This window comes from Anomalospiza imberbis, chromosome W (genome assembly GCF_031753505.1).
Source record: "Anomalospiza imberbis isolate Cuckoo-Finch-1a 21T00152 chromosome W, ASM3175350v1, whole genome shotgun sequence".
NCBI classification, from domain to species: domain Eukaryota; kingdom Metazoa; phylum Chordata; class Aves; order Passeriformes; family Viduidae; genus Anomalospiza; species Anomalospiza imberbis.
The window spans coordinates 3,479,233-3,503,966 of NC_089720.1; the positions used below are offsets into that span (position 1 = coordinate 3,479,233).

At 45.9% G+C, this 24,734-nt stretch overlaps 1 protein-coding gene across 24 annotated transcripts in view; it reads left to right on the forward strand.

The window, feature by feature from the left end:
- LOC137464253 (uncharacterized) overlaps nucleotides 1-24,734 on the forward strand; it is a 123,539-nt gene that overhangs the window by 50,314 nt on the left and 48,491 nt on the right. For 17 of the 24 annotated variants that reach the window (XR_010994098.1, XR_010994100.1, XR_010994101.1 and 14 more), the window contains 2 exons: nucleotides 1,981-2,037; nucleotides 2,176-2,287. Coding sequence is in view for 1 of the 24 variants with exons in the window: in XM_068175554.1 (XP_068031655.1) it covers nucleotides 1,981-2,037 (57 nt within the window). In the remaining 23 variants the exon portion in view is untranslated. Of the gene's footprint in view, nucleotides 1-1,408; nucleotides 1,528-1,980; nucleotides 2,038-2,175; nucleotides 2,288-21,206; nucleotides 22,490-23,731; nucleotides 23,815-24,734 lie in introns of those variants that run through there. The other 7 variants (XR_010994115.1, XR_010994116.1, XM_068175554.1 and 4 more) reach the window with 6 other exon arrangements.

Consider the following 24,734-nt stretch of genomic DNA (forward strand, 5'->3'; position numbering starts at 1 on the left):
GGGAAGGTAGGCAGAACTCAATCGTAGTTCTGAGTTGCAGCGCAGCAAAGTCCCGGGTCAGAGCGCACAACCTCCCACGGCACCATGCTGCAGACAGTTTGCAGTTCCCCTGAGTGGTGGAAGAGCCCGCTCCCCCAGCTAAAACTCCCCAACCCCCACTGGAGAATTGTAGTATCCTAGACCAGCCCAGGTGTGAAGGGACCTTGAAAGATCATCTGGTGCAGCCTCTTGTGGGAAAGGGAGACTAGATGAGATTATTTAGCACCCTGTCCTGCAGCATCTGGAAAAACCTCCAGCAACGGGGACTGTTGCAGCTTGTGCCCGTTGTCCCTTGTCTTCTCCATGTGGCTCCCTTGAACTACTGGAATACTGTGTGGAGGTTCCCCCTGAGCCTAGGCAGGTGCCCAACATTTTGCAACTAATTCCTTTGTCATTGCTTGCTAGTCTTCATGCAGATGCTATCTGCTTTTAGATGTTCCTCCACAGCTTTTGGACCATGCTGAGCCCATTTGTCCGAGTATTTAGGACTTAGGCTTATTCTCTGCTTCTGTAAGCATTCAGTGATATCTCTTGCCATCCCCCCGACTATGCCAATTGGTGCAAATGGGTGTTTTAGGTCGCGTAAAGAATCGCCAGAAAAGGTATCAGCAAAAGCAGGTTCTCCAGCCCTTTGAGCATCTTCATGGCCCTCCTTGGGATGCTCTCCAGTCTGTCCGCCTCTTTTTATTGAATTCTGGGGACCAGAACTGGACACAGAGTGTGGCCTGCAGGCATGGCCTCTGTGAGAAGAGGCCAGGGTCTGCTCTGCGCTAGACACAGCTAGTTTTCACCAGCTAGGCACCAGACTTCCCTGAGAGCCAAAGCAGAGCAACTCAGCAAAGCTGGTGGCACCCCTGTGTAAGCATATTTAAGAAAGGGTAAAGCTCTGTCTGGGGCGGGTATTTCCCTGCTGCCCTTAGATCTGGCAGGTGGCTATGTCCTGAAGGAACTTTTTCATCTTATTGTCTCCTCCTGTCCTATTGAGGAGGGGTGGTGAGAGAACAGCTGGTTGCGACCCTGGCAGCCTGCCAAGGTCTGACCTCACAAAGCCTAAAAGGCATATTCTTCCTTGTAGAAGGAGGTTGGTGGCTTGGAGATTTTAGGAACAGGAAAATTAATTGGGGACTGAATGTTGATTTGAGTGAAGGGCAGGTACCAATCCGTCTTCTATAACTGCAATTTCAGAAGCAAAGGACAGCTGAGAATCAGGCCCCAGTGATGCTGGTTTGGGTGTTGCTAAGATGGCGTTCATTTCCCCATAGCAGCTCTCACAGTGCCGTGTGTCACATGAAAAAGGGAGGAGGCTTCCTTGACCATTGGTGTGGGGGGATTTACTCAGTCTTTAGTGTTTAATTTGTCTTTGTTTCAGGAAGGTTGAGACCGTTGTGCCCGACCAGTCCGTCAGCATCCCGTTGGGGGGATCCTTCACTGAGCAGTCCTATTGGATCAGAGGCTGGTTCGACTGACTTAGGGAAACACAGCAACAGAGTAAGGGAGATCCCTCAGCATGTCTTCCCCTTTACCCACTGTGTTACCTGCTGCTGCCGACTGGTAGCCTCCGCCAAGGATTCACACTAACAGTTTATGGAATAACACTGTTTATTAATATAAATTGTGACAAGTTAAAGTTTGAAGATTGTCGGTGATAGTGTCTGACTGCAAAAATATATCGGAAGGAATATACAGACAAGCTCTAATCCCCAATAAAATGTTCAGCATGCATAGAGTATGATTCTTAGCCAATAGGCATCTCTATGGGGGAGAAGACAGGTTCAGCCCATCAACTGATCCCAGCAGCTACGATGGAGTCTTCCCTAACTTTTCCCCATTCTCGACTTATTTTTATACTATTTCTGTGTGTTTAGGTGGAGCTTGAGTGACTCTAGTCATACATACCTTTGTTACTGATTGGTGTAAAATTCTTTTGCTTTGCTTTTGAAGATGCAGTCAAAAAGAATATAGAGCACATGCCCAGTGAGGGGTGGTTGCACTTTGGAGGTAGGTAACTTTGGGATGGAGGTGTGCATTAATATTATTATTAGGCTTTAATGAAGCATGTTCATCTAAGGAGAGTGATTTCACCACAGTTGCTGGCTCAGCAGTAAGACATCTTCCCCTATCTCCCTTGGTTGACAGGTGGTATGCTGTTTATCAGCTGCAAAGTACCATCGAGTTCCCTTCCCTGCAAGGATTTCTGCAGAGCCTGGCCTTCGCTCCGCTCCACCCTGCGTTCCATCCCCCTTCGCAGGTGTCTGTGTGTATGGGGAATCATCACGGAATAGGTTTCAAGTCATGCCAACTGCATTCCACCCAGGGAGCAGCAACTGTGATTTACCCTATAATTCCCATACTGTTATAACTCCTGTGAGGATGCTAATGTAACTCCTAAGTTTCCTCTAATTGAATCCCCAGTTAGCGGTCCACAGGGTCCCCGGTCATTTTCCCACGCCGTGCTTTGCACTGGTAGCTAGAAAGGTGTTGATCAGGCCCCAGTGTTTTGGCTACTGCTGAGCAGTGTTGGCACAGCATCAGTGCTGTCTCTCCAACATTCTGCCCCAGCATCAGTAGGCTGGGGGTAGGCAAAACCCTGGGAGGGGACACAACCAGGACAGCTGGCCCAAACAGGCCAGAGGGATATTCCATGCCATATGACGTCAGCCCAGAAATAAAAGCTAAGTAAAAGAGGAGGAAAGGGGGGCATTTCTTGTTTACAGTGTTTACCTTCCAGAGAAACTGCTACGTGTGTGGAAGCCCTGCTTTCCGGGAAGTGGCTCGGCAGTGCTTGCTGATCGAAACTAGACGATAATTTTTTTTTCCCCCTCTCCTTGTTCATGCACAAACTTTCACTTTTGCTTTAGTAAACTGCCTTATCTCAATCTGCAAGTTGTTTTTCATCTCTCCTGTCCAGCTGGGAAGGGGGAGTGATAGAGTTGTTTGCTGAACACCTGGCGTCTAGCCAAGATAAACCCACACCAGTCCTTTTTGGTTCCTAACGTGAGCTGAGACAGTGGCAGTTATATATCTTGCATGGTATAGTGATAGCAGTTATTGAGTAGCAAGCTCCTGTGCGGGACATGGAGTTTGTCAGGTAAGCTGCTTATCTCTTTGTTTTGTTCAGTTTGGGAACATGTTAATACAAACAGTGGCTCTGTGCTTTGCTGTGGCATTGATGGCTTTGTTGTGCTGGAGGAGCTATTTTCTGGGGACAATGAGGGAATCCCTCTCTCTATCTGGGATTGATGTGTATTGTTTTAGAATGCAGGCGCCTGTGTTCCTTGTTCTTCCTCCTGTAAGCTGTTGAATACTATTAATACTATGTTGTGGTTTGAAAAGCAAAACCAGTGAGAGACTTCAAGTCAGAAATACAATTTATTAGGAAAAGAAAAAAAACTAAATACATGCAATAATAGAAAAGGTAAGAAAACAACCACTGACAGAGTCAGAATAAAACCTGACACTCGGGTGGTGGTGGGAGTCCAGGCTGGAATGGCCTCAGTCTTCCTAAAGTGGCAGATGTGGTTCTGTCGGATCTTGTAGAAGGGTGTAATCTTCCTCTGATGGTGCAGTGGAGAAAACCCCAGCTGTTCCCAGTGGGAAGCTGCCTTGGGTCTCAGGGACCGTGATTATATTCAGTCAGGAAATGCTTGTCTCCTCCCTCTGGGCAGAGCATCCCACAGTGGGATGATGTAATTTCAACAGTCATGCAGTGACATTGAATGGGCCATTAACAACAGATATCTTCCCGGGAGGAAAGATAAGAAGATAAGAGATAAGGAGGAGGTGGAAAAGATAAGAAGAAACTGCTCACAGATGGGAAATGAATAACATCTTGCATTTCAACCTGGGACATACTATTAACTAATACTGTTGGCATACTGTGGGGTTTGTGGAATCTGATGTCATCCTGCTGTAAGACAAAACAAACTGTAGGTGAGGAGATATTGAAATGTGCCCTGAAGCAGCTGGTGCCTGGATGGCAGTGTGTGTGGAAGGATTTGGGCAGGTTCCTAGAGTGGTTATCACCTCCCTATGCCCGGGACTTTACACCTAAACAGGCAATGAGCCCTGGCAAATGGACACGTCACCTGATAGAAGGGTGCCTTAGCTACCCCAATGAAATCCAGCAGCTTCTTGCCCTGTACGGGGGCCTGGCCCTTGCCTGTTGAGCCACAGTTCAGTACTGTCAGAGGAGTGTGGCTGAGGCAGGAATCCAAAGTGCATTTGAGGACACTATGGCTGAGATAGGGACCCAAACAACAACAGCTACAGTAATTGCCCCCAGAAGTGTCAAAGAAAAGGTGAATAAGGAGAGCCAAGGAGCGATCAGCAAGACTCCCTCAGCTTTTAGTAGTCCCATGTGGCCAGTGCAAAAGTCTGATGGAGGGTGGAGGTTAACAGTAGACCGTCGTGGCCTGAATGAAGTAACGCCCCCACTGAGTTCTCCTGTACCGCACATGTTAGAGCTCCAGTATGAACTGGAGTCAAAGGGAGCCAGGTGGTATGCTGCACTTGGCATTGTCAATGCATTTTTCTCAATTCCTTTGGCAGCAGAGAGCAGACCACAGTTTGCTTTCATGTGGCAGGGTGTCCAATACACCAGGAATCGAGTGCCCCGGGGGTGGAAACACAGCCCTACCATCTCTTGTGGACTGATCCAAAGTGTACTGGAAATGGATGATGCTCCTGAACGTCTACAATACGTTCATGACATCATTGTGTGGGGCAGTGAGGCAGAAGAAGTGTTTGAGAAGGGAAGAAGAATAGTTCAGAATGTTCTGAAAGCTGGATTTGCCATAAAGAAAAGCATGGTCAAGGGACCTGCATGGGACATCCAGTTCTTGGGCGTCAAATGTCAGGATGGCCGCCGTCATGTGCCTATGGATGTGGTTAAGAAGATAGCAACTATGTCTTCACCAGCTAAGAAGGTGGAAATACCGGCTTTTGTAGGCCGCCTGGGGTTTTGGAGAATGCATATTCCAGGTTATAGTCAGCTTGTGAGGCCCCTCTATCGAGTGACCCAGAAGAAGAACCATTCTGAATGGAGCCGTGAGCAGCCACAGGCCTTTGAGCAGATCAAAGAGGAAATAGCTTGCGCGGTAACCCTTAGGCCTGTTCAGACTGGACTAGCCCTGCAAAATATACTCTACGCTGCAGCTGGGTAGCATGGTCTCACTTGGAGACTCTGGCAAAGAACATCAAGAGAAACCCAAAGTCAACCATTCGGGTTTTGGAGCCAGGGTTATTGAGGGTCAGCAGGCCCACTACACTCCAGCTGAAAAAGAAATGTTAGCAGCATATTGAGAGGGTTTGAGCATCCTCAAATGTTTTTGGGAATGAAGCCCGTCTCCTCTTGGCACTGCAATTTCCTCTGCTACACTAGATGGTCAAAGGAAGCATCCCTTTGACACATCGTGCAAACAGTGCTACATGGAGTAAGTGGGTGGGTAGCACTGATCACACAACGAGCTCGACTGGGGAAACCCAATTGCCTGAGAATCCATGAAAAAAGGCGGAGATTTTGGAGAATTTCTTTGAAAGGTCACTCGTGCTCAAGAAGCACCACCATATAATGAGCTATCAGAAGATGAATGCGGCCATGCTCTCTTTACTGATGGATCCTGCCTTGTGGTAGGAAACCATCAGAGGTGGAAAGCTGCTGTGTGGAGTCCCACACAACGAGTCGTTGAGGCCGCTGAAGGAGAAGAAAAGTGGCCTGTAGTGTGTCTCTGTAGTGACTCCTGGATGGTGGCTAATGCCCTATGAAGGCGGCTAACGCAGTGGAAGAAGACCAATTGGCAATGCAAGGGTAAACCCATTTGGGCTGCTGCGTTGTGGCAGGACATCACTGCACGGATAGAAAACATGGCTCTGAAGGAATGTCACGTAGATGTTTACATGCCCAAAAGCCATGCCACTGTGGAACATCACAACAATGAACAGCTCGATAAGGCTGCCAAAATTGAAATAGCTCAGGTAGACTTAGACTGGGAGCAGAAGTGTGAACTATTTACAGCCCGATGGGCCCATGAAACATCAGGACACCTAGGAAAAGATGCAACCTACAGATGAGCTTGTGATCGAGGGGTGGATCTGATCACAGAGGCTATCACACAGGTCACCCATGAATGTGAAGCATGTGCTGCAATCAGGTGAGCCACATGAGTACAGTCTCCTTGGAATAGATGGCACAACTGGGTTTTAGAGATGGTGAGGCCTGGCAAATTGACTATATTGGACCACTGCCATGAACACACCAAAGCAAGAGCTTACATACTCATCATGGTAGAGGCAACTACTGGTTGCCTGGAAAAATACCCTCTAAGCCATGCTATGGCTCGAAACACCATCTTAGGCCTTGAGAGACACATTTTGTGGTGTCATGGTAGCCCAGAAAGAATGGAATCAATGAGGCTTGTTTTTGAAATAGCCTCATAAACTCTTGGGCAAAGAAACACGTGGATATATCACATCCCTTATCGCTCACAAGCCTCTGGAAAGATTGAGAGGTATGATGGACTGTCAAGAGGGTTAGGCAATCGGGCATGGAAGCATTGGGATGCAAATTTAGCAGAAGCCACTTGGCTGGTTAACGCCAGAAGATCTGCTAACCGGGCTGGTCCTGCCCAAACAAAACCACTACATACTGTGGGAGGAGATAAGGTCCCCATACTACACACAGGGGAGTGGCTAAGGAGGTCGGTGTGGAATTCTCCTCCCATGGGAAAAGGCAAACCTATTAATGGGATTGCCTTTACTCAGGGACCTGGGTGTACTTGGTGGTTACTGCAGAAGGATGGGGAGACCTGGTGTGTGCCTCAAGGAGATTTAACCTTGGGGGGAATATAATGAGTGTAAATTCTATGTTGCAGGGAGTAAAGTAGCAGGAGTGACATGAACCGTTGGTGAGTGAATTTTACGAGGAGCGAGGAGAGTGCGACGATAGCCCAGGCAGGGCCGGTGTCGGTGCCGAACGATCGTGTGTGTCGCTTCTGTCCTGAGCACCCATCTTGATGGAACGGAGCCCAAGTCGCGGCCTGGTTTTAAACATCCGGAGGGGTGGAGGAAACCCATGGAATGGGAAAATAATATCTATCTTTGAAAGGAAGGGAGACGTTAGTTAATAAAAATGTGTACGTGTGTTGGGCATAAAGATGGTTTAAGCATGGAGTTTAAGTTGTAAGCGTTGGTAAGAAGGGATTTCAGTCATGACAAATAAATACAGACAAATAAATACAACGGAATAATTGGAAGACAGATATATATATAATTCTGTGGCATCTGAGTATGATGCAAATGGTGTGAAGTAAGGGGTGGAGATTGTATTGGGTGTGGCTGAGATGGAGTTTGTTTTCCCCATAGCGGCCATCAGTGCCATGCTTTGCATTGGTAACTAGAAAGGTGTTGATAACACCCCAGTGTTTTGGCTACTGCTGGGCAGTGTTAGCACAGTATCAGCACTGTCTCTCCAACATTCTGTCCCTCATCAGTAGGCTGGGCGCGGGCAAGATCCTGGGAGGAGACACCACTAGACCAGGTGACCCAAACTGGCCAGAGGGCTATTCTGTACCGTATGACTTCAGCTCAGAAATAAAAGCTGAGTTAAGGAGGGGGAAGGGGGCACATTTGTTATTTACAACGTTTGCCTTTTGGAGCAACCCCTAGGCGTGCTGAAGCCCTGCTTCTTGGAAAGTGGTCGGACAGTGCTTGCTGATGGGAACTAGAGGATATAATTAGTTGTTTTTCCTATTTGCTTTTTCATGCAAAAACTTTCTCTTTTCCTTTAGTAAACTGCCTTATCTCACCCTGTGAGTTGTTTTCCATCTCATTTTCTCTCTGTGTCAAGCTGAGAAGGGGGAGTGATAGAGCGGCTCTGTGGGCACCTGGCATCCAGACAAGGTCAACCCACCACCGATGCTTTTGATGCCGTCCAGGTGTTGTAGGATAAGGGCACTGATAATGCGGGTAAATAATTGGCTGCAGAGCTGGTGCTTGCAACAGCGTTCTGGGTTCCATGAGCATGGGACCCTATTTTTGATCAGCATCTGCTTGGGAGAGCGGGGCTCCACCTCACTGAGCGGAGCAAAGATATTTTTGCCAGTAGGATAGCTGACCTCATTAGGAGGGCTTTAAACTAAAAGTGAGGTGTCGCGGCAGGGCATCCCCAAACTGGTAATAAGTAGCATTGACTCCATGATTCACAGAAGGCTGATCGATCTATTTATTTTATATATATATATATAATTATTAAGAAACCCACTGCTTTTATAGACCGTTACGATACACCTGGACCTAATTGGTCCTCCAATCCAAGCACCATCACCATTGGCTAATTAAGAAACCACCCTTTGGTAAAGGAATCTCCATAACACATTCCACATGTTCAGAATAACAGGTGCAGCAAGTGAAGATAAGAATTGTTTCTCATTCTTTTCTCTGATCTTCTCACTGCCTTCCTGAGAAAGGCCTGGGAAAGTTATGTGTTGCTCTCTGTGGCCAGAGAGCTGCTGCCACAGTGAGGGTGCGAGGCGGGAGAGAATAATAAGCAGCCCTGTGCGGGAGTGATGGACAGGGTCAATGAACAAGGGGCAGGGCAAGAGCTCCAGTACCTGGAAGTCCCCCTTAGAACCCGAAGGCAGTGGTGGATGTCATGGCTGCAAGTGTGCCCAGCAGAAAGATCTCCTTGGACGTGGAAGTTTTAAAAGAGGAGATTGACAGGAAGCACGGAATCCAGGTACACAGACAGGAGTGTGATGCCAGGTATTGTACGCTGTCCCAGGCCTAGCGGCCTCCTGCCTTCAGAGTGCACAAAAGGAAGGAAAGCCAGAATGTAACCTCGGGGTGACTGACACAAGTAACTCCTGAGATGAAGGAGACCGGATGCATTTCTGTGCTCAGGGTAGAAGGAAGAACCCTCCCCCATCTCCTGAAGTGCCCCTACATAACAGACAGGATGCTCCTGGTTTGGAGACCGAAGAGCACATGAGTAATGGACAGGACCCAGGACAAAGCCAACCATGCAAAGCTGACCTAACCACCTGCCCACGTTAGAAGCAGTGCGACCCGAGAACCCAGGACAAAGCCAACCATGCAAAGCTGACCTAACCACCTGCCCACGTTAGAAGCAGTGCGACCCGAGAAGCACATCAAGGTATTAGTAATTGGAGATTTCCTCCTGAGAGACCCCGAGACACCCATTTCCCACCCAGACAATTTCTCTAGAGAGCTCTGCTGCCTACCAGGAGCTTGCATTCATGGTGTCACTGAGAGGCTGCCGAGGCTGGTGAACCCTACAGATTATCGCCTGCTCCTACTCTTCTCTGTAGCGTCAGATAAGGCAACTTGACTTAGAACCCTCCCAGGAGTCTATTATGTCTGTAGGAGTGATGCTAAAAGGATGGGGAGTACAGGTGATGGTCGCCTCTGTTGGTGTCCGGTCTGAGGAAGGGGTCCAGGAAGGAGGAGACGGACTAAGCAGCTGAATGCCGGACTGCATAGTTGGTGCCATACTCAAGGTTTTGGCTTCTATGATCATGGATCTACCTTTAAGAAGCCGGGTCAGTTGGGAGCTGATGGGATTCACGCGACCAAGCGGGGCATGATCGTCTTTGCTGGAAAGCCGGTTAGACTTACAAGGAGGGCTTTAAACAAGACTCAGCGGGGAAAGACAATGGAGTTTTGAGCAACAGAGAAGAGCCAGGGGCTGGTGATGTGTTGGGAACCAAGAGAGGAATACTTGAGAAATGCTGCAAAGGAATTGGAGCTTGATCATTGTCCAAAAAAGTGACACAGTCAACAGCCCAACGGAAGTGCCTCTGTACCAATGCAAGCAGTATTCATAAGAAAGAGGAGCTGGAAACCACTGTGCAGCCGGAAAGCTAACAATGTAATCACTATAGTAGAAAAGTGCTGGGACAACTCAAATGACTGGAGCTCTGCAATCAGTGGCTATAAACTGGAAGCAGGGACACGCATTCTGGGAAGACTCTAAAGATGCCGCCCCGGTCTGTAGGGATGGGGTCAGAAAAGCTAAGGCAAAGCTGCAGCTGAATTTGGCAGGGGATGTAAAGATTCGGACAATGGCCTTCCACAGGTGCGTTGTTCAGAAAATAAGACTAAAGAAAGCGTACGCAACCCACGTGCCCCCATCCCCCCCCCCCCCCCCCCCCCCCCGCTGCTGATAAATAAGCCAGGTGGTCTAGTGGCCAGCAACATGGAGAAGGCTGTGGTACTTGGTGATTCATTTCCCTGTGTTTTCACTGGCACGGTTAGCAAACCTCTTGAGACCCTGAACCTCAAGGAAGGGACTTGGGGAACAAAGTCCCTTCCATCATAGGAAACGATCTCTTTTGAGACCACCAGAGGAACCTGTGGATACACAAGTCCTGCACCTCTGGGGAGGCACAACCCCATGCACCAGTACATGCTGGAGGCCGATCGGCTAGAAAGCAGCTTTGCAAAGTAGGACAATGTGCCCTTGCCTCAAAGGCGGCCAAGGATATCCTTAGCCCGATATAGAGGAAAGCAGGGTTCATATATGTTACAAGACAGTTGTGTGGACCATTCACGGTGCTCACTGTCCCCGGGGGTGCAGGGCACCACAGACCACCGTTGGGCAGCTTTGAGGGCACTGCCTATTTTTCTAGAAGCCTCCTATCCAGCTTAATGCCAATCCTACTCTCCTGAGCCCTCAAGCCAGCAGTGCCGAACGCACGCTTTGCATTTCATTTGCTTCCAGGAGACGTGCAGCTTAGAAATGTCTGCAATGGAAGTGGGGCTTTCAGCAAACAATGTAGAGCAACTTCGGTTGTTTTTTCAAAATGTCCTGAGAAGTTAAAGCCAGGCCTGCCCTGGCCAAAGCAGTCATTTGACTGGAGGGAGCAACACCAAAAAGGCACAGGCGCCTTTGGGGTGGAGTCTGTGAAATACGCCAATCACTTGTTTTAAAATTTTGATAATAATAAAATAGTTATAAAAACAGTAATAAAAATTAGAGCAATAAGAATTTGGACAATCAGATTTAGGACAATAAAGGGCAATAAAAGCAAAAATTCCGGACGTCCGGATGCTCCCGGGCACTAAGCCACGAAAAGCATGCCTTGTGAACAAAGGATTAGCCCCTTAAAAGCAGTAGCCTCTTGCATATTCATATATCTCACGCATGATGCATAAATTCCTTGCAAACTTGGATTTTTCTGGTTTTTTGTTGACTTTTTCCCCTTAATACTGGTGGCTCCTTAAATACGGAGAGGAGGTGGAAGCATGTTTGTCTTTTCTGCTAAGGAGGCAGTAACTCTTGCTGTTATCTCTGTGTGAAGAATTTCTTGATTATCTCATCCATTCCTTGTCCTGGCCACAAAAAGTTATCTTATATCACATTGCTTCTATTTTAATATTATGCTATAGCCTAAAACTATATTTAACACACTACTTAAAATGATTAATACGACACTACTTTCAAACATAACACATATAGTATTCATTTTAATATTTGCAAAGAGCCAATCATATAATATGCATTTTTCACTATCCTCCCTCTTTCTTTTTATAAATCATTTGGCTTGAGCAATATTCATCATTTGCTTATTTTTTTCCACAAATCAATCTTGCTTCTTTGAGGGGATCTTCTATATTGTTTTGTTTCTTTAACACCATGATCCTTTGTGCTGTTTGAGATGTAGTCAGCTTTTGGTCCATGGGCATGGTCACTACTTGCATGCCTTGGACTACACTGGTGATGAGTCAAATGAAACAGGGGATGAAGCAAGGAAGAAATATTAGACCAGCTATAGAGCTTAAAAGAAGAAACCTAACTTCTTCCACCATTCTACTCCCAATACATTATCCCACCAGCTAGTATTTAGCGTTGATTCCCATTTTTGAACTTGTACATGGGCAATTTTTCTGATATCATTGACTATATCCAGAACAGCATCCCCATTGTCATCTTTTTTTAAACAGCAGTCTGATGTAGTGAATTTTCCACAAACACCCCCTTCTTCAGCTAACAAATAGTCTAAAGCCAATCAGTTCTGATACACGGCCGCTCTTGTTTGGGTTTGTTGCCTTGATATTAATTCCATTGCCCGACCAGTTTTGTTTGTTATTATCTCTACAGCAGCTTGGAGTCTTATAATACGATTTAACATATAAATTGGGGTTCGATATCCCCAACTTCCATCTTGTGCCCAGGTGGCTGGCCCATATGTTTCCAGTATGCATTCAGGAGGCCGTTCTTCATCTCCCCATTTTTGGAATCCTCCGATCAAATCTCTTTTATTTCTCTTTAAGTCCTTATAAACTGGGATCCCTAATTGATCTCCATCAGGTCCTGGTAAAAGAAAAAAATCCTGGCTGTATGATTCCCAGAGTACAGCTCCCTTTCCACTGAGAGGGGAGTTTTGGGTATGCTCTTTTTCCACATATCCAAAATAGGCCATCTGGAGCTTTCCAATAATAATTTTTCTGTTGATCTATATTCTCCGAAAATTTGGAGGTTTTTTTTTTTAATTTTTTCCTGGGTCCAGTACAGGGTTGGTTCCTCTGGGATCCACCACATAGAAGTCCCATTACTAACCTTATATCTTTCACAAGGAGTTTTTCCTACTTCCTGAAGAAAACTTTTTCCCAGTGCACCAGAGGCATTCTTCCCCTATCACTACTGAACTCTAAAATCCACCATTCTGGTCGGTTTTCTCCACTTATACTTGTTTGGTTCCACTTAAGGAGTTCAATTGGGCCTAAGCTGCTGCCTTTCCATGGCCATTCTTCTGACATGAAAGCCCCTCCACAGACCCAACAATTGGTTAAGTTCCCTACTTATTCTTTCCCCCAATTCTACAAACTGATTTTTACCCATCCTTGAGATATCTCTTTCTTTCTTTTTCTAATTGCTGTTCAAATTTCGTATACAAATCGTCAAGTGAGATTGGCACAGGTTTAGTTGGTTGTGATAGCTTAGCCTTTTTGTTTATCAATTGCTCTTTTACCAAATCTTGTGCTTTATTCCCAATAGCGTATGTGAAACAAATCCATCTCTCCCCTTTTGGGCATTCACTTCCCATCCTGTTACCACTTATTCCTAAGTTCTCTGCAATCCAGTACTTTTTCCCATTGTGCATGCAATTGCCTAATTTGGATGGGTTATAACAGTGACGGTTGACATGAGTGTAAGAAATAAAAAAGGAACCTCGGTGTCTTTCCATATACAGCTTTCGGTAACACCTGTGGCATGGCTTTGTCGATATCCCAAAAGGGAAAAGACAAACAATGAGTGACAGAAAAAGGAATGACAGAGGTCCAGTATGGCTTATACTCCCACCTCCCATGCCCATGGGGTTGCAACCCACAGCAGGTGTATTTGTGACATTCGGGTTTCAACTATTAATTTAGTTAAAATTCTCTTTAAAGTCTGGTTCATCCTCTCTACCCCGGCCAGAACTCTGTGGATGCCATGGGGAGTGTGACTCCCATTTTATCCCCAAGGCTTGAATTCTTTGTTGCAACACTTTTGACATAAAATGCGTTCTTCTGTCCGAGTCTATCCTATTAACCATTCCATATCTGGGAATAATCTGTTCCAAATCTGTTCTGTTACTTACCACGTTGGCTGTGACCTTGGCAGTGGGAGCAGCTTCCACCCAATGAGTTAGGTGGTCTGTCATTACTAATAAATACTTCCATCTTTGTACTTGAGGAAGCAGCTCAGTAAAATCTACTTGGATACTTTGAAATGGCTGAAGAGCTAACTCACGACCTCCTGATGTTGTTTTTCTCATCACCTTTTTATTTATCCTTTGGCAAGTTATGCATCTTTCAGTTACTTGCTTTGCTACTCCAAAAATCCCAATGCACCCATAGTTCCTTAAAAAATGATCACACAAAGCCTGGGTACCCCAGTGGGGTTTCTGATGCATGTCTTCTAATGTTTTCCTAGTAAGCGTTTTATTAAGTAATTGTCTCCCATCAGGAAGTTTCCATTTCCCAGATTCATCTTGCTCTCCTCCTATCTTGCTTAATTTTTTTTTTTTTTCTCTGCTTCACTAAACTCTGGAATTTCCATTTTTTCCTCATTTGGAGTTAATATTAACATAACTCTTTTGGCCCCATTTTCTGCTGCATCTTTGGCTTCCTGATCTGCCAGATTATTTCCTCTTATTTCTGGGGTCATTCCCTTTTGGTGTCCCTTAATATGTACTATAGCTATCTCTTCAGGTAATTTTAATGCCTCTAAAACATCTAAAATGAGTCCCTCATGTACTGATCCCTTTCCTCTTGAATTAAGTAATTCTCTTTCTTCTCAAATTTTTCCAAGGGTATGTACTACTCCAAAGGCATACTTTGAATCAATATATATAGTTCCTTTCCTTGTGTGCTAAATATTCCAGTGCTCTTTTTAGAGCATATAATTCACAGGTTTGAGCTGACCAGTTTGAGGGTAATTTCCTTTTGTCAATACTTTGCATGTTTTTTCCATCAACTACTGCATACCCTGACATTCTTTTTTTTTGTAGACATCTGGAGGAACCATCCACATAGATTATTTTCCCTTCTGAAAGGGCTTGTTCTTCAAGATCTTCTCAAACTTTTGTTTGGTATTGTATAATTTCTAAACAATTATGTATTAAGTTATCTGCTGGTTCTCTATATAAGAATTGAGCTGGATTTAAACTTCTGTTTACTTCTAGTGTCAAATCATCACTGTCTATCAAGATTGCTTCATATTTTAACATTCTAGAGTCTGTCAACCATTTTTCAGCCTTCTGGTTTAACACATTTCAAACTGCATGAGGAGTACACACAACTAGTTTACGTCCAAAAGTAAGCTTACGACTTTCTTCTACCAGGATTGCAGTAGCTGCTATAGCCTGAATACATACTGGCCAGCCGTGGCTCAGTGGGTCTAACATCTTTCATAAAGAAGCTACTGGTCTCTTTACTCCTCCACACTCCTGAGCCAGAACTCCATGAACTACCCCACTTTCTACATTCACGTGCGGATGGAAGGGTTTTTCTAACGAGGGTAAGCTTAAAGCTGGTACTGAGGCCAGTTTTAACTTCAATTCTTCTAGTTTAACATCATCCTCCTCGGTCTACTTGATATCATCTCCCTCTGTCAATTTTCCATACAAGAATTTTACGGCCTGTGTGTACCCATCAATCCATAATCTACAATATCCCAATAATCCAAGTAGTTTTCTGATTTCTCTCTTTGAAGAGGGAGGGGGAAGAGATAAAATTCCTGCAATTTTGTCGGGGTTGAGCTTCTGGCTACCCTTACTAATCAAGTGTCCAAGACATTTTACCTCTGGTTCTACAAATTGCAGCTTCCCTTTTGATATCCTTAATCTTTTTTCTCTGAGAAAATTCAAAAGTTTTATAGTAGCCTCTCTAACTTCAGCTTCAGCTTCCCCAGATAGTAAAAGATCATCCGCATATTGGATAATTTGTATTCCAGGAGGAGTGGGGAAAGCTTGTAGTATTGTTTCTAAAGCTTGCCCAAATAAGTTTGAAGATTCAGTGAACCCCTGTAGTAATTTTGTCCATCTTAATTGCTGCTTTCTCCCAGTTTGTGGATCCTCCCATTCAAATGCAAAGATATTTCGTCTCTCTTTGGCTAATGGACAAGCCCAAACAGCATCTTTAAGATCCACTACACTAAACCACTGATGCTGGGGTGGAACTTTACTTAGAAGAGTGTAGGGATTTGGTACCACTGGGTAACGAGTCCGAGTTCTTTTGTTAACCTCCCATAAATCTGGTACCAATCTATAGTTCCCATTGGGCTTCTTTACTGGGAGAATAGGGGTATTATGAGGAGACATACAAGGTTCTAATGTCCCATCCTTTATTAGTCCTTCTATTACTGGCTTCAAACCTTCCTGTCCTTCTAAGGATATAGGATACTGATGTACACGTATGGGACAATCTTCTCTCTCAATGGTAACCCTTATGGGGTCAATATCTAATCCTCCCCTATTTCCTTCCCCAGCCCAAACTTCCTTGTTAGTTTTTTCCTCATCCTCTTGGCCAAGTTTTAAAACTCTAGCTGTCACTTTCCCTTCTTCTGGTATAACCCCTATTCCTAGTTTCACCTGCAAGTCCCTTCCCAATAAGTTGCTACCTGCCCCAGGGACCAATAAGATATCCCCCATCCAAATTCTAGTTTCTCCCTCAATTACCACATCTTTAACGACAGGAACTGTGAAACTGTCTCCTTTTGCCCCTGTTACTTTTACAGTATCTTTGCTCACACTATAACCTTTTGGAATATTTAACAGGCAGGTTCTTTCTGCCCCTGTGTCTACCACAAATTCTAATTCTTCTTCTTGGGGATCCACTTTTAAAGTTATCGCAGGCTCCAGATGGTATTTGTCCCCCAAAAAATAGAGCCTATGACTTCCCTATTCCTCTTCTGTGCCCATCTCTCGGAAGATTTTCAGATCTTTTACCTGCTTAGGACAATATTTCCTATGATGCCCTTTGACCCCACAGTAAAAACAGACATTTCTGGAATGCTCCTCAGCTTTGGTTTGCATTGGGGTTCTATTCTTTTCCTTTCCCCTGTCTCTACGACCTTCATATCTAGGAGTAGTGCCTGAGTGTTTTAAATTTCTCTGGAAATTGTTTTCTCGCATGGTGGCTGCTATAATTTTTGCTTTCACTTTAGCTTTTTCTTCATCTCTCCGGACATAAACTTTCTGAGCCTCCTTTAATAAATCCTCTAATGATCTATTATGCCAATCCTCAATTTTTTCAAATTTTTTTCTAATATCTGGCCAAGCATTAGTGACAAAATTAATCCTTAACAGAGCTTTTCCCACATCACTTTCAGGGTCTATCCCAGAATATTGTTTCATATTTCTCCTAAGTCTGTCTAACCATTCAGTTGGAGTTTCTTCTTTCCAACACTGTCCCTCAAAAGCCTTTTCAGCATTTTGTCCTCGGGGTGCCGCCTCTTTTATTCCCTTGATTATTAAATGACAATATTCATTCATGTGTTTCCTCCCCTCCTCATTATTTTGACCCCACTCAGGAGGTGTTGTTGGCATTTTGTCTTCTCCTGGAGGGCCTTGCGGGTTTTCTTTTTCCCAAACTTTTATTCCAGCTGCGCTGATTAATTGCCTTTCTTCCCGAGAAAAAATCATTTTCATTATAGACTGCATTTCTTCCCAAGTATAAATGTTTGGACCTAAAAATTGGTCTAATTGTTCAGCTGTGCCTATGGGATCTTCCAGAATCCCTTTGATTTCTTTTTTAAAATTCCTGACCTCTGAAGAAGGCAAGGGGGCGTTTACAAACCCCGTTCCACCCCCTCCCACTGGAACCTCTCTTAGTGGAAATAGACTAATCCCTTCATCCCACTCTTTTTGGTTTTTATCCTCTATAGCCTTTTTCCCGTGTTTTGAGGAAGGATCAGGAGAGGGCTGTCTTTTAACTGAACTTCTAGTGTTTCGATAAGGTGCTTCCTCTAGAGAGTTTCTCTGAACAGCCGGAGCAGTGGTTACCAAGGGAACGGGACTCAGGGCAGGAAGAGAGGTGAGGGGAGGGCATCGCGCCGAGGCTTGGTCCTCCAAGGGCGGGACGCAGGCGGGGTCTGCTGCCGGAACCACCAGAGGAGGGGGATCTTCCGGTGGAAACCAAACCGGAGCGTGGACAGTCCGCACATGGCTTATGGCGGCAGCTCCCGGCACAGACAAAGGAGGCTGGGCGGCCCCAGCAGCAGCGGCGGCGCCTAGCACAGCATGCACGTGCAGAGCAGCCGGGGGGGAGGGGGGGGAAGAAGAACAGCCGCGGGAAGAGCAGTCAGGGATGGGACGGCCGGGACCGACGGGACGCCGCCTGGCACGGCCGGCGGAACGGCCATGGGCCAAGCGACCGGGATGGGGGCGGGGACCGGTGGTGCAGCCACGAGCGGCGGGACAGGGACCGGAAGAGCAGCCGCGGGCGGCGGGACAGGGACCGGCGGTGCAGTCGCAGGCGGCGAGCCCAGACCTGGGACGGGGGCCGGGAGTAGCGGCTCAGCCACGAGCGGCGGGGGAGCAAGCGGGAACGAGGGGGGCAATACTTGCAAAGGATCCCACCCTTTTTCTTTCTTTTTGTCTTCTTGCTCCCCGCCCTTTTCTTTCCCCTTTTTCTTTTCTTGCTTTGTCTCGGGGGTTTCTGATACTTTAAAGATTTTTTTATTCTCCTAAAATCTCCCGTCCAGCATGCGGCATATTCTCCTTCTTCTGGATTAAACGGTTCTTTTGAATTTACAAATATATTCAGAGCCTGACAAATCCAATTTTCAAAAGAGCCGTCTCTAGGCCAATAAATGTGGTCAGATCTTATTTCCTTCTTTGTCCATTCTAGCATACAAAAATTAACCATCTTTACCTTGTCCTTTCTCCTTGTACAAGGATTTTTATCCCAGTTAGCTAACATAACTCCCAAAGGGCTGTCTTGGGGTATATCTTCTGGTACCCTTTTACTCCTTTTTTTCTTTCCTGTATCCAACTTACTGGTTTTCTGTCCAAATTTTTTCAAGATCTTATCTATTCGTCCCCTGCCTCTGTTTCCCACTTTCTCTTACAACCTGAATACCACCTTCTTTCAACTACCCACACAAAAATCCTTTCTCTCACAATATTATTAAGTACAATATTATTCAATACAATACCGCTCCCTCCAAGGAGATAAAGTGAAGTTTAAACAATCTACATTACATGTACTTTCATTCATCTACTTTTATTCACCTTTATTTTTCACTCACTCTCACACACATTCACACCCTCAGGCCTGTTCATTCATACTTCTCAACGTCTGCTTAGCCACGTTTTTGGTTCTTGTGTCTCACCCACCTGGACTGTGTAAGGTTTTATTCGACACCCCAGAACTTTAAGTACTGACACCCCTAAGTTTCACCGCTGACTTAGGTTCAGCATTCCATACATTTCCCTTTTATTGGACAGAGGAAGGAAACGTTAGCAAACCTCTTAGACTTACACAAAGGGATTTCTGTTGCCAGAGAATCACGGAACGTCTAAGCCCCCAGCCTGACCCCTTCCACCTTCCCAAGGTTTTGCTATCCCTCTTCCCTAGAGATAGCCTCAGAGTCAGGGGTTCGGACCTCCGCACCTTGCCCAATCTGGACTCCCCACCCCCCCCCCCCACCTTGAGGAAGGGGTCACACGACTGCCCCTGGCAGCCGCGGTGCTAAAAAGGTCCTACTATACTGTACCCCCCTTGCTTTGGGGTCAGCCTCTCTGGGCTTCAGTACCGCCAGGCCTCCGGGAAGTGCCCTGAATTTGGTTGTGAAGCGATTTGCGGAATAAATAAATAGACTCCACAACTCGATATAGTTATGAAGTGGGTATGTATGCCAGCGCCCGGCACAAGTGAGATAGTGCTCCAAAAACTTGTGCCCCGAGCCTCAGTCTGACCCACATCTTTATTCACAAAGGTGTTCCATATGCAATACATTACACAACTTTACCATGCATATTCAACCCCTGGCCCTGCCTGTCCTCGCCTCTCATGCTAAATAGGTCCCCGCCCTTCTGGGCATGCGTGGTTTGCTGTGGTGGTCGCGCGGGTGGTCTCTGGTGGTCTCTGAGGCTGAAGATTGTGGTCTTCCTCCTATTTGAACTTGTTATAAACGCCAATCACTTGGTTTTAAAATTTTAAAAGTTTAATAATAATAAAATAGTTATAAAAATAGTAATACAATTAGAGTAATGAAAATTTAGAGTTAGGACAATTACAAGACAATAAAAAGCAAAGAATTACGGACGTCCGGATGCTCTCGGGCACTTAAGCCCGATAAGCATGCCTTGTGAACAAAGGAATAGTCTTTAAAAGCAGTAGCCTGTTGCATATTCATACATCTCATACATGATGCATAAATTCCTTGCAAATTAAGAACTTTTCTGGTTTTTGTCAACTTTTTCCCCTTAATCCTGGTGGTTCCATAAAGACGGAGAGAAGGTGGAAGAGTGTCTTTTCCGATAAGGAGGCAGTAATTCTTTATGGGCCCCCATCATTGTCATCTCTGTGTGAAGAGTTTCTTCATTATCTCATCTCTTGCTTGAGTTAGTAAAAAAAAAACCCCACATACATAGGTTCTATTTTAACTACAAAACTACATTTACCATACTATTAAAATGTTAATGCAGCACTTCTAATCAATATAACATAATACATATAGTATTCAATTTAATATTTGCGAAAAGCCAATCATAAAATATGCATTTTTCACAAACTCTTGAACTTTTCTCCTCTGTGCATGCGCTTTTGGTCCTTTGGTGCCTATCTGAGTAGGTCTGTCAGTCTTGATAAGCTTGGAGACAGAGGAGCCCCTTTATCTGGGTTCTTTGCATCTCCTGGTCTTCTCTGGCATTGTCCTTTATGCAAGAAGCTTCAGAGATTTGCATTTTCTTATGCCCTTTGTACCATGGCAGAGGTTTCTCAAGTAAAAGGTTAAAATTCAACACATAATTCTACAAACTAAAATTTAAATGTTTTAATTTATTTTGTTAATTCAAGTAAACTCCAAAAATCTCTATTTCAGTTGCCTCTGGTGCCAGTTCACCTGTGAGGCTGTCTGCGTGTCACTCACACCCTTTAAGCGCGGCCCCCCTCCACGTGCCCGGGGGGGAGGGAGAAACAACGGCTTGTTTGCATGTGTGACTATCACACACTACAAGACAACAATAAGGTACTTTTTACTTTCAAATCACCTGTGAAAATTTCAGGTATTACTGGCCAGCCCCGGTACTCTTGGATATCCTTCAATCCAGCTGTGTTGTCCAACTCCGGATGCTCTTGGGCATATCCTCAATCCAGCAGAATTTTTAGGGGCCCCTTCTACACTTTTTGCTTTATTTTATTCCGTGTTTCCCAGTGGATTACGCCAGGGAAATCCTCGGCTCCCTCTCTCCAAGGGGTCCCACCCCTTCCCGGAGACCCAGTCCCAGTTTCCCCGGGGGGGGGGGAGATTCTCTGTCACTGCCTTCGTCTCTTTACTGGCCCCTTTTCTCGCGAAAAGACGAAACCTCAGCGTGAAAGACTCATCACTCACTTGGCAGGTCTGGGATAACCAGCCCGCCACTCATTCACACGCATTCATTTCCCCCCCCCCCCCCCCTTATCCACCCCTTCCAAGCAAATACTTACCTATCCTTTATCCTCGGGTCTTTGTCTTCGTGCACACTTTAGTCTTGGGGCCAATTGCCGCGGTTTTAGGCAATCTTTTCCCTTTTCTTTGTTTTATTGCGTCCTTTTGTCCATCGATCATAACCTGCATCTGTCGGTCACACTAGAGGAAACAGAGCAAGGCTGCCTAATCGGGCAGAGCGCACCTTCCTCACCCTGACTCCCCTAAGGCACCGGCAGCGAGGTGTTAGTAACCATCCTCTGCTACCATAATTGTGAAAAACACCAATCACTTGTTTTAAAATTTTAAAAGTTTAATAATAATAAAATAGTTATAAAAACAGTAATAAAATTAGAGCAATAAGAATTTGGACAATCAGAGTTAGGACAATAAAGGACAATAAAAGCAAAAAATTCCGGACGTCCAGATGCTCTCGGGCAATAAGCCACGAATAGCATGCCTTGTGGAACAAAGGATTTGCCCTTAAAAGCAATAGTCTGTTGCATATTCATATATCTCACACATGATGCATAAATTCCTTGCAAACTAGGGATTTTTCTGGTTTTTGTTGGCTTTTCCCCCTTAATACTGGTGGCTCCTTAAATACGGAGAGGAGGTGGAAGGATGTTTGTCTTTTCTGCTAAGGAGGCAGTAGTAACTCTTGCTGTTATCTCTGTGTGAAGAATTTCTTGATTATCTCATCCATTCCTTGTCCTGGCCACAAAAAGTTATCTTATATCACATTGCTTCTATTTTAATATTATGCTATAGCCTAAAACTATATTTAACACACTACTTAAAATGATTAATACAATATTGCTAAAAAAGGATAATTACAACACTGCTTTCAAACATAACACATATAGTATTCACTTTAATATTTGCGAAGAGCCAATCATATAACATGCATTTTTCACAACTCGATGTGGTAACAAAGAACAAGAAACAGTACTTGTAGCTACTACAGCGTCTTCTACGACCTCGTAGCCCGCCTTCAGGGTCGCAGCACTACACGGGGCAGATCCCTCCGCGCCCTGCGGGCACCAGGTCAACGAGGGCGGGCTCGCCAAGGGGGCGTGGAAAGGCGGAAATGACAGACGAGACAGCAAATCGAGACGCGGGCCACAATCCGTCGGCCCAATGGGCGCCGCGGAGGGCCCGGCTTAGTGGAGGAGGTGTCGGGGCGGACACGGGCGTTGTCCTTGGCTGGCGAGAGTGTCGGGGTGCTGGCCTCTGGCCCTGGTGGCGCCACTACTGTCTTCGGAAAGATTACCGGCAAGGCGTTTCTCTGGTATCGTCAGCGACGAGGACGAGGAGGTAGCCGCACCCTTGCTCTGTGCGCGGTTCCTCTTCCCTTCCCCCCCTCCCCCTCCTCCTGCGCTTGCGGGCATCTGAGCCGAGGACCCGGTGCGCGGTGCCCGGGCGCGTGGCAGGGTGCTGCTGCTGCGGGTGGGTGCAGGGACGGGGGACGGACGGGGCCTCTCTGGGTTGTGGCGCTCTCTACTGCACCATCCCCTAAGCTTGTTCTGAGCCGCACCCCCACCCTCCGGCCGCCGCGGGCGTGCTGGGTTGCTGGTGTTGTCCGGACTCGCCTCGCATTCCACCCCCACCGTGTCGTCTCCGCGCGTAGAGAAGGACCTCTGACGGTAACTTGGCCTCAATGTGTCTCCTAACAGCATCGAAGAGGTTTCGCAGCTTCGCTGTGCTAGGCTTTGGTTCTGAACCTGCAAACTGCATTATTAGGGCAAGGAATTCCGGTTTTCTCTAGTTTAAAAAAAAAAAAAAAATTACAAAGTGATCATCCTGCAGGCTGCATGGCTTTCCAGAACTTGTTTCTGTGGGGAAGTAAGACCGTGATAACAGCATGCTTGCAAGGGTCCCGAGTGTTGGTACTGGAAACTAGAGTGAGCTGCTTAGCCCGGGGGGAAACCAATACAGCCGTTACCTATGCGATGTTAACTTTAAGGTAATATGCCATATGACTTAGTTATTAAAATGCTGAACGTTAACAGTTAGGGATGCCTTCTGCTTTTAAAGGCAGAGCTTGCATGCAGTATAGAAGACAGACTCGACCTATGCGCTTGCAGGTTTCCTGTCATTATGCGTGTGTTCGATACTTGAGCTCCCTGTCCTGTGGGAAACAATGGCCGCTGCTCTTCCACTTCACTAAACTCTTTGATGATTCAGTTAAGCCATTTGCTCCAGTCTCTGCATGGCCCACATCCAATAGAAAAACTGCTTAGGAAACAATCAGCCCGAACTAAAACATACTGTAGGTTGTTAATTGCAAGTAGTGGCCTGTCTCCTTCCCCCATTGTCTTGCATGACAAATCCCGCTTCTGGAGGGGGCTCTGTAAAGATGTAGTGTTTTGGGTATAGAAAGCATTATAATCGTGCAAGAGAAATCAATGTTCTGGCTTGCGTTTGTGGTATCTGGTAATCTGCTTCTGTAGGAGTTCAGCAGGGCAGATGGGTTTGCATAAGCTCTTACCTTTCTCTAAAGCTGGTTATGTTTTAACTGTTTAATCTTCCTCCAGTGCCGTACATTCTATGATCTTTCGCCCCTAGACAGGACGCTTTTCCTAGTCATGCCTAAGGAGCCAATTATCGAGTTGTCTGAAGCAGGAGGTTCTGGTGAATCTGTAAGTATTGTGTGAGCTTTCTGTATGCTAAACTGTCCCTGTAGATAGTTCCTCATTTACTAGACTCTTTCCCATCCCCCCTTTCCCCCTTGATAGGGCACAGTAGGGTCCTTTGGGTTTTCTGGCGCTGTCATCTTTTTGCCTCTAGCTTGTAATGGAGTTGAGCTTTTTGACTAAAAGCAGTGTTGTCAAGCAGTGCTGGTCCCTGGGTATGTACTTCTGGTGCAAAATGCAGTGTTGTTTTGGAGCGCAGTCTGGTGCCTATTGTTGTGGTTTAGAGTAAGAGTAGTAGAACTTGCAACCTGCAGAAGAGTGCTTGGGGTTTTTGGCAGGTCAGGGGCAAGGAAGGACAAAGCTGGTTGCGAGGTGCTGGATGTTTTGCTTTTAGCTATGAAAGCCATGTTCAAAGACTTTGTAAACCCACGCAAAAGGCAGCCTAAAGTTTCTTTTCCACCAGGATTGGTTATGTTGCCTGAAGACACAATGGGGGCTTTAACCCGGAGACAAAGTCAGCTTGTGTGGCTGTTTTGTAGTCCTTTGCTGTTTAGCTTGAGAAAAATTGCCTAGCTCTCTTTTGCCCCTATGGCGTGCATAATCGGTCTTGGTAACTTTACTTGGGACGCTTCAGTTGCCGGCAGTCGGACGGCCATTAATTTGACATGCAATGGTTGAATTGCTAGGAATTTGCTAGCTGCTTTCTCTGGGTGGTTCTCTGCTCTCGTTCCTTCCCTTCCTGGCCTCTGCCCTCTTTATGTGTTCCTTTTTCTTTTAGTTTTACTTATTTATGGGTTTGTACTTCCTTCTCCAGCTTCTTGGGCATGTAATGATTGTTGGCGAGATGTGTGTTGCTCACCTGGGCCTGACCAATGGATTCCGGATGGTTGTGGATGAAGGGCCCGAGGGTGGGCAGTCTGTCTATC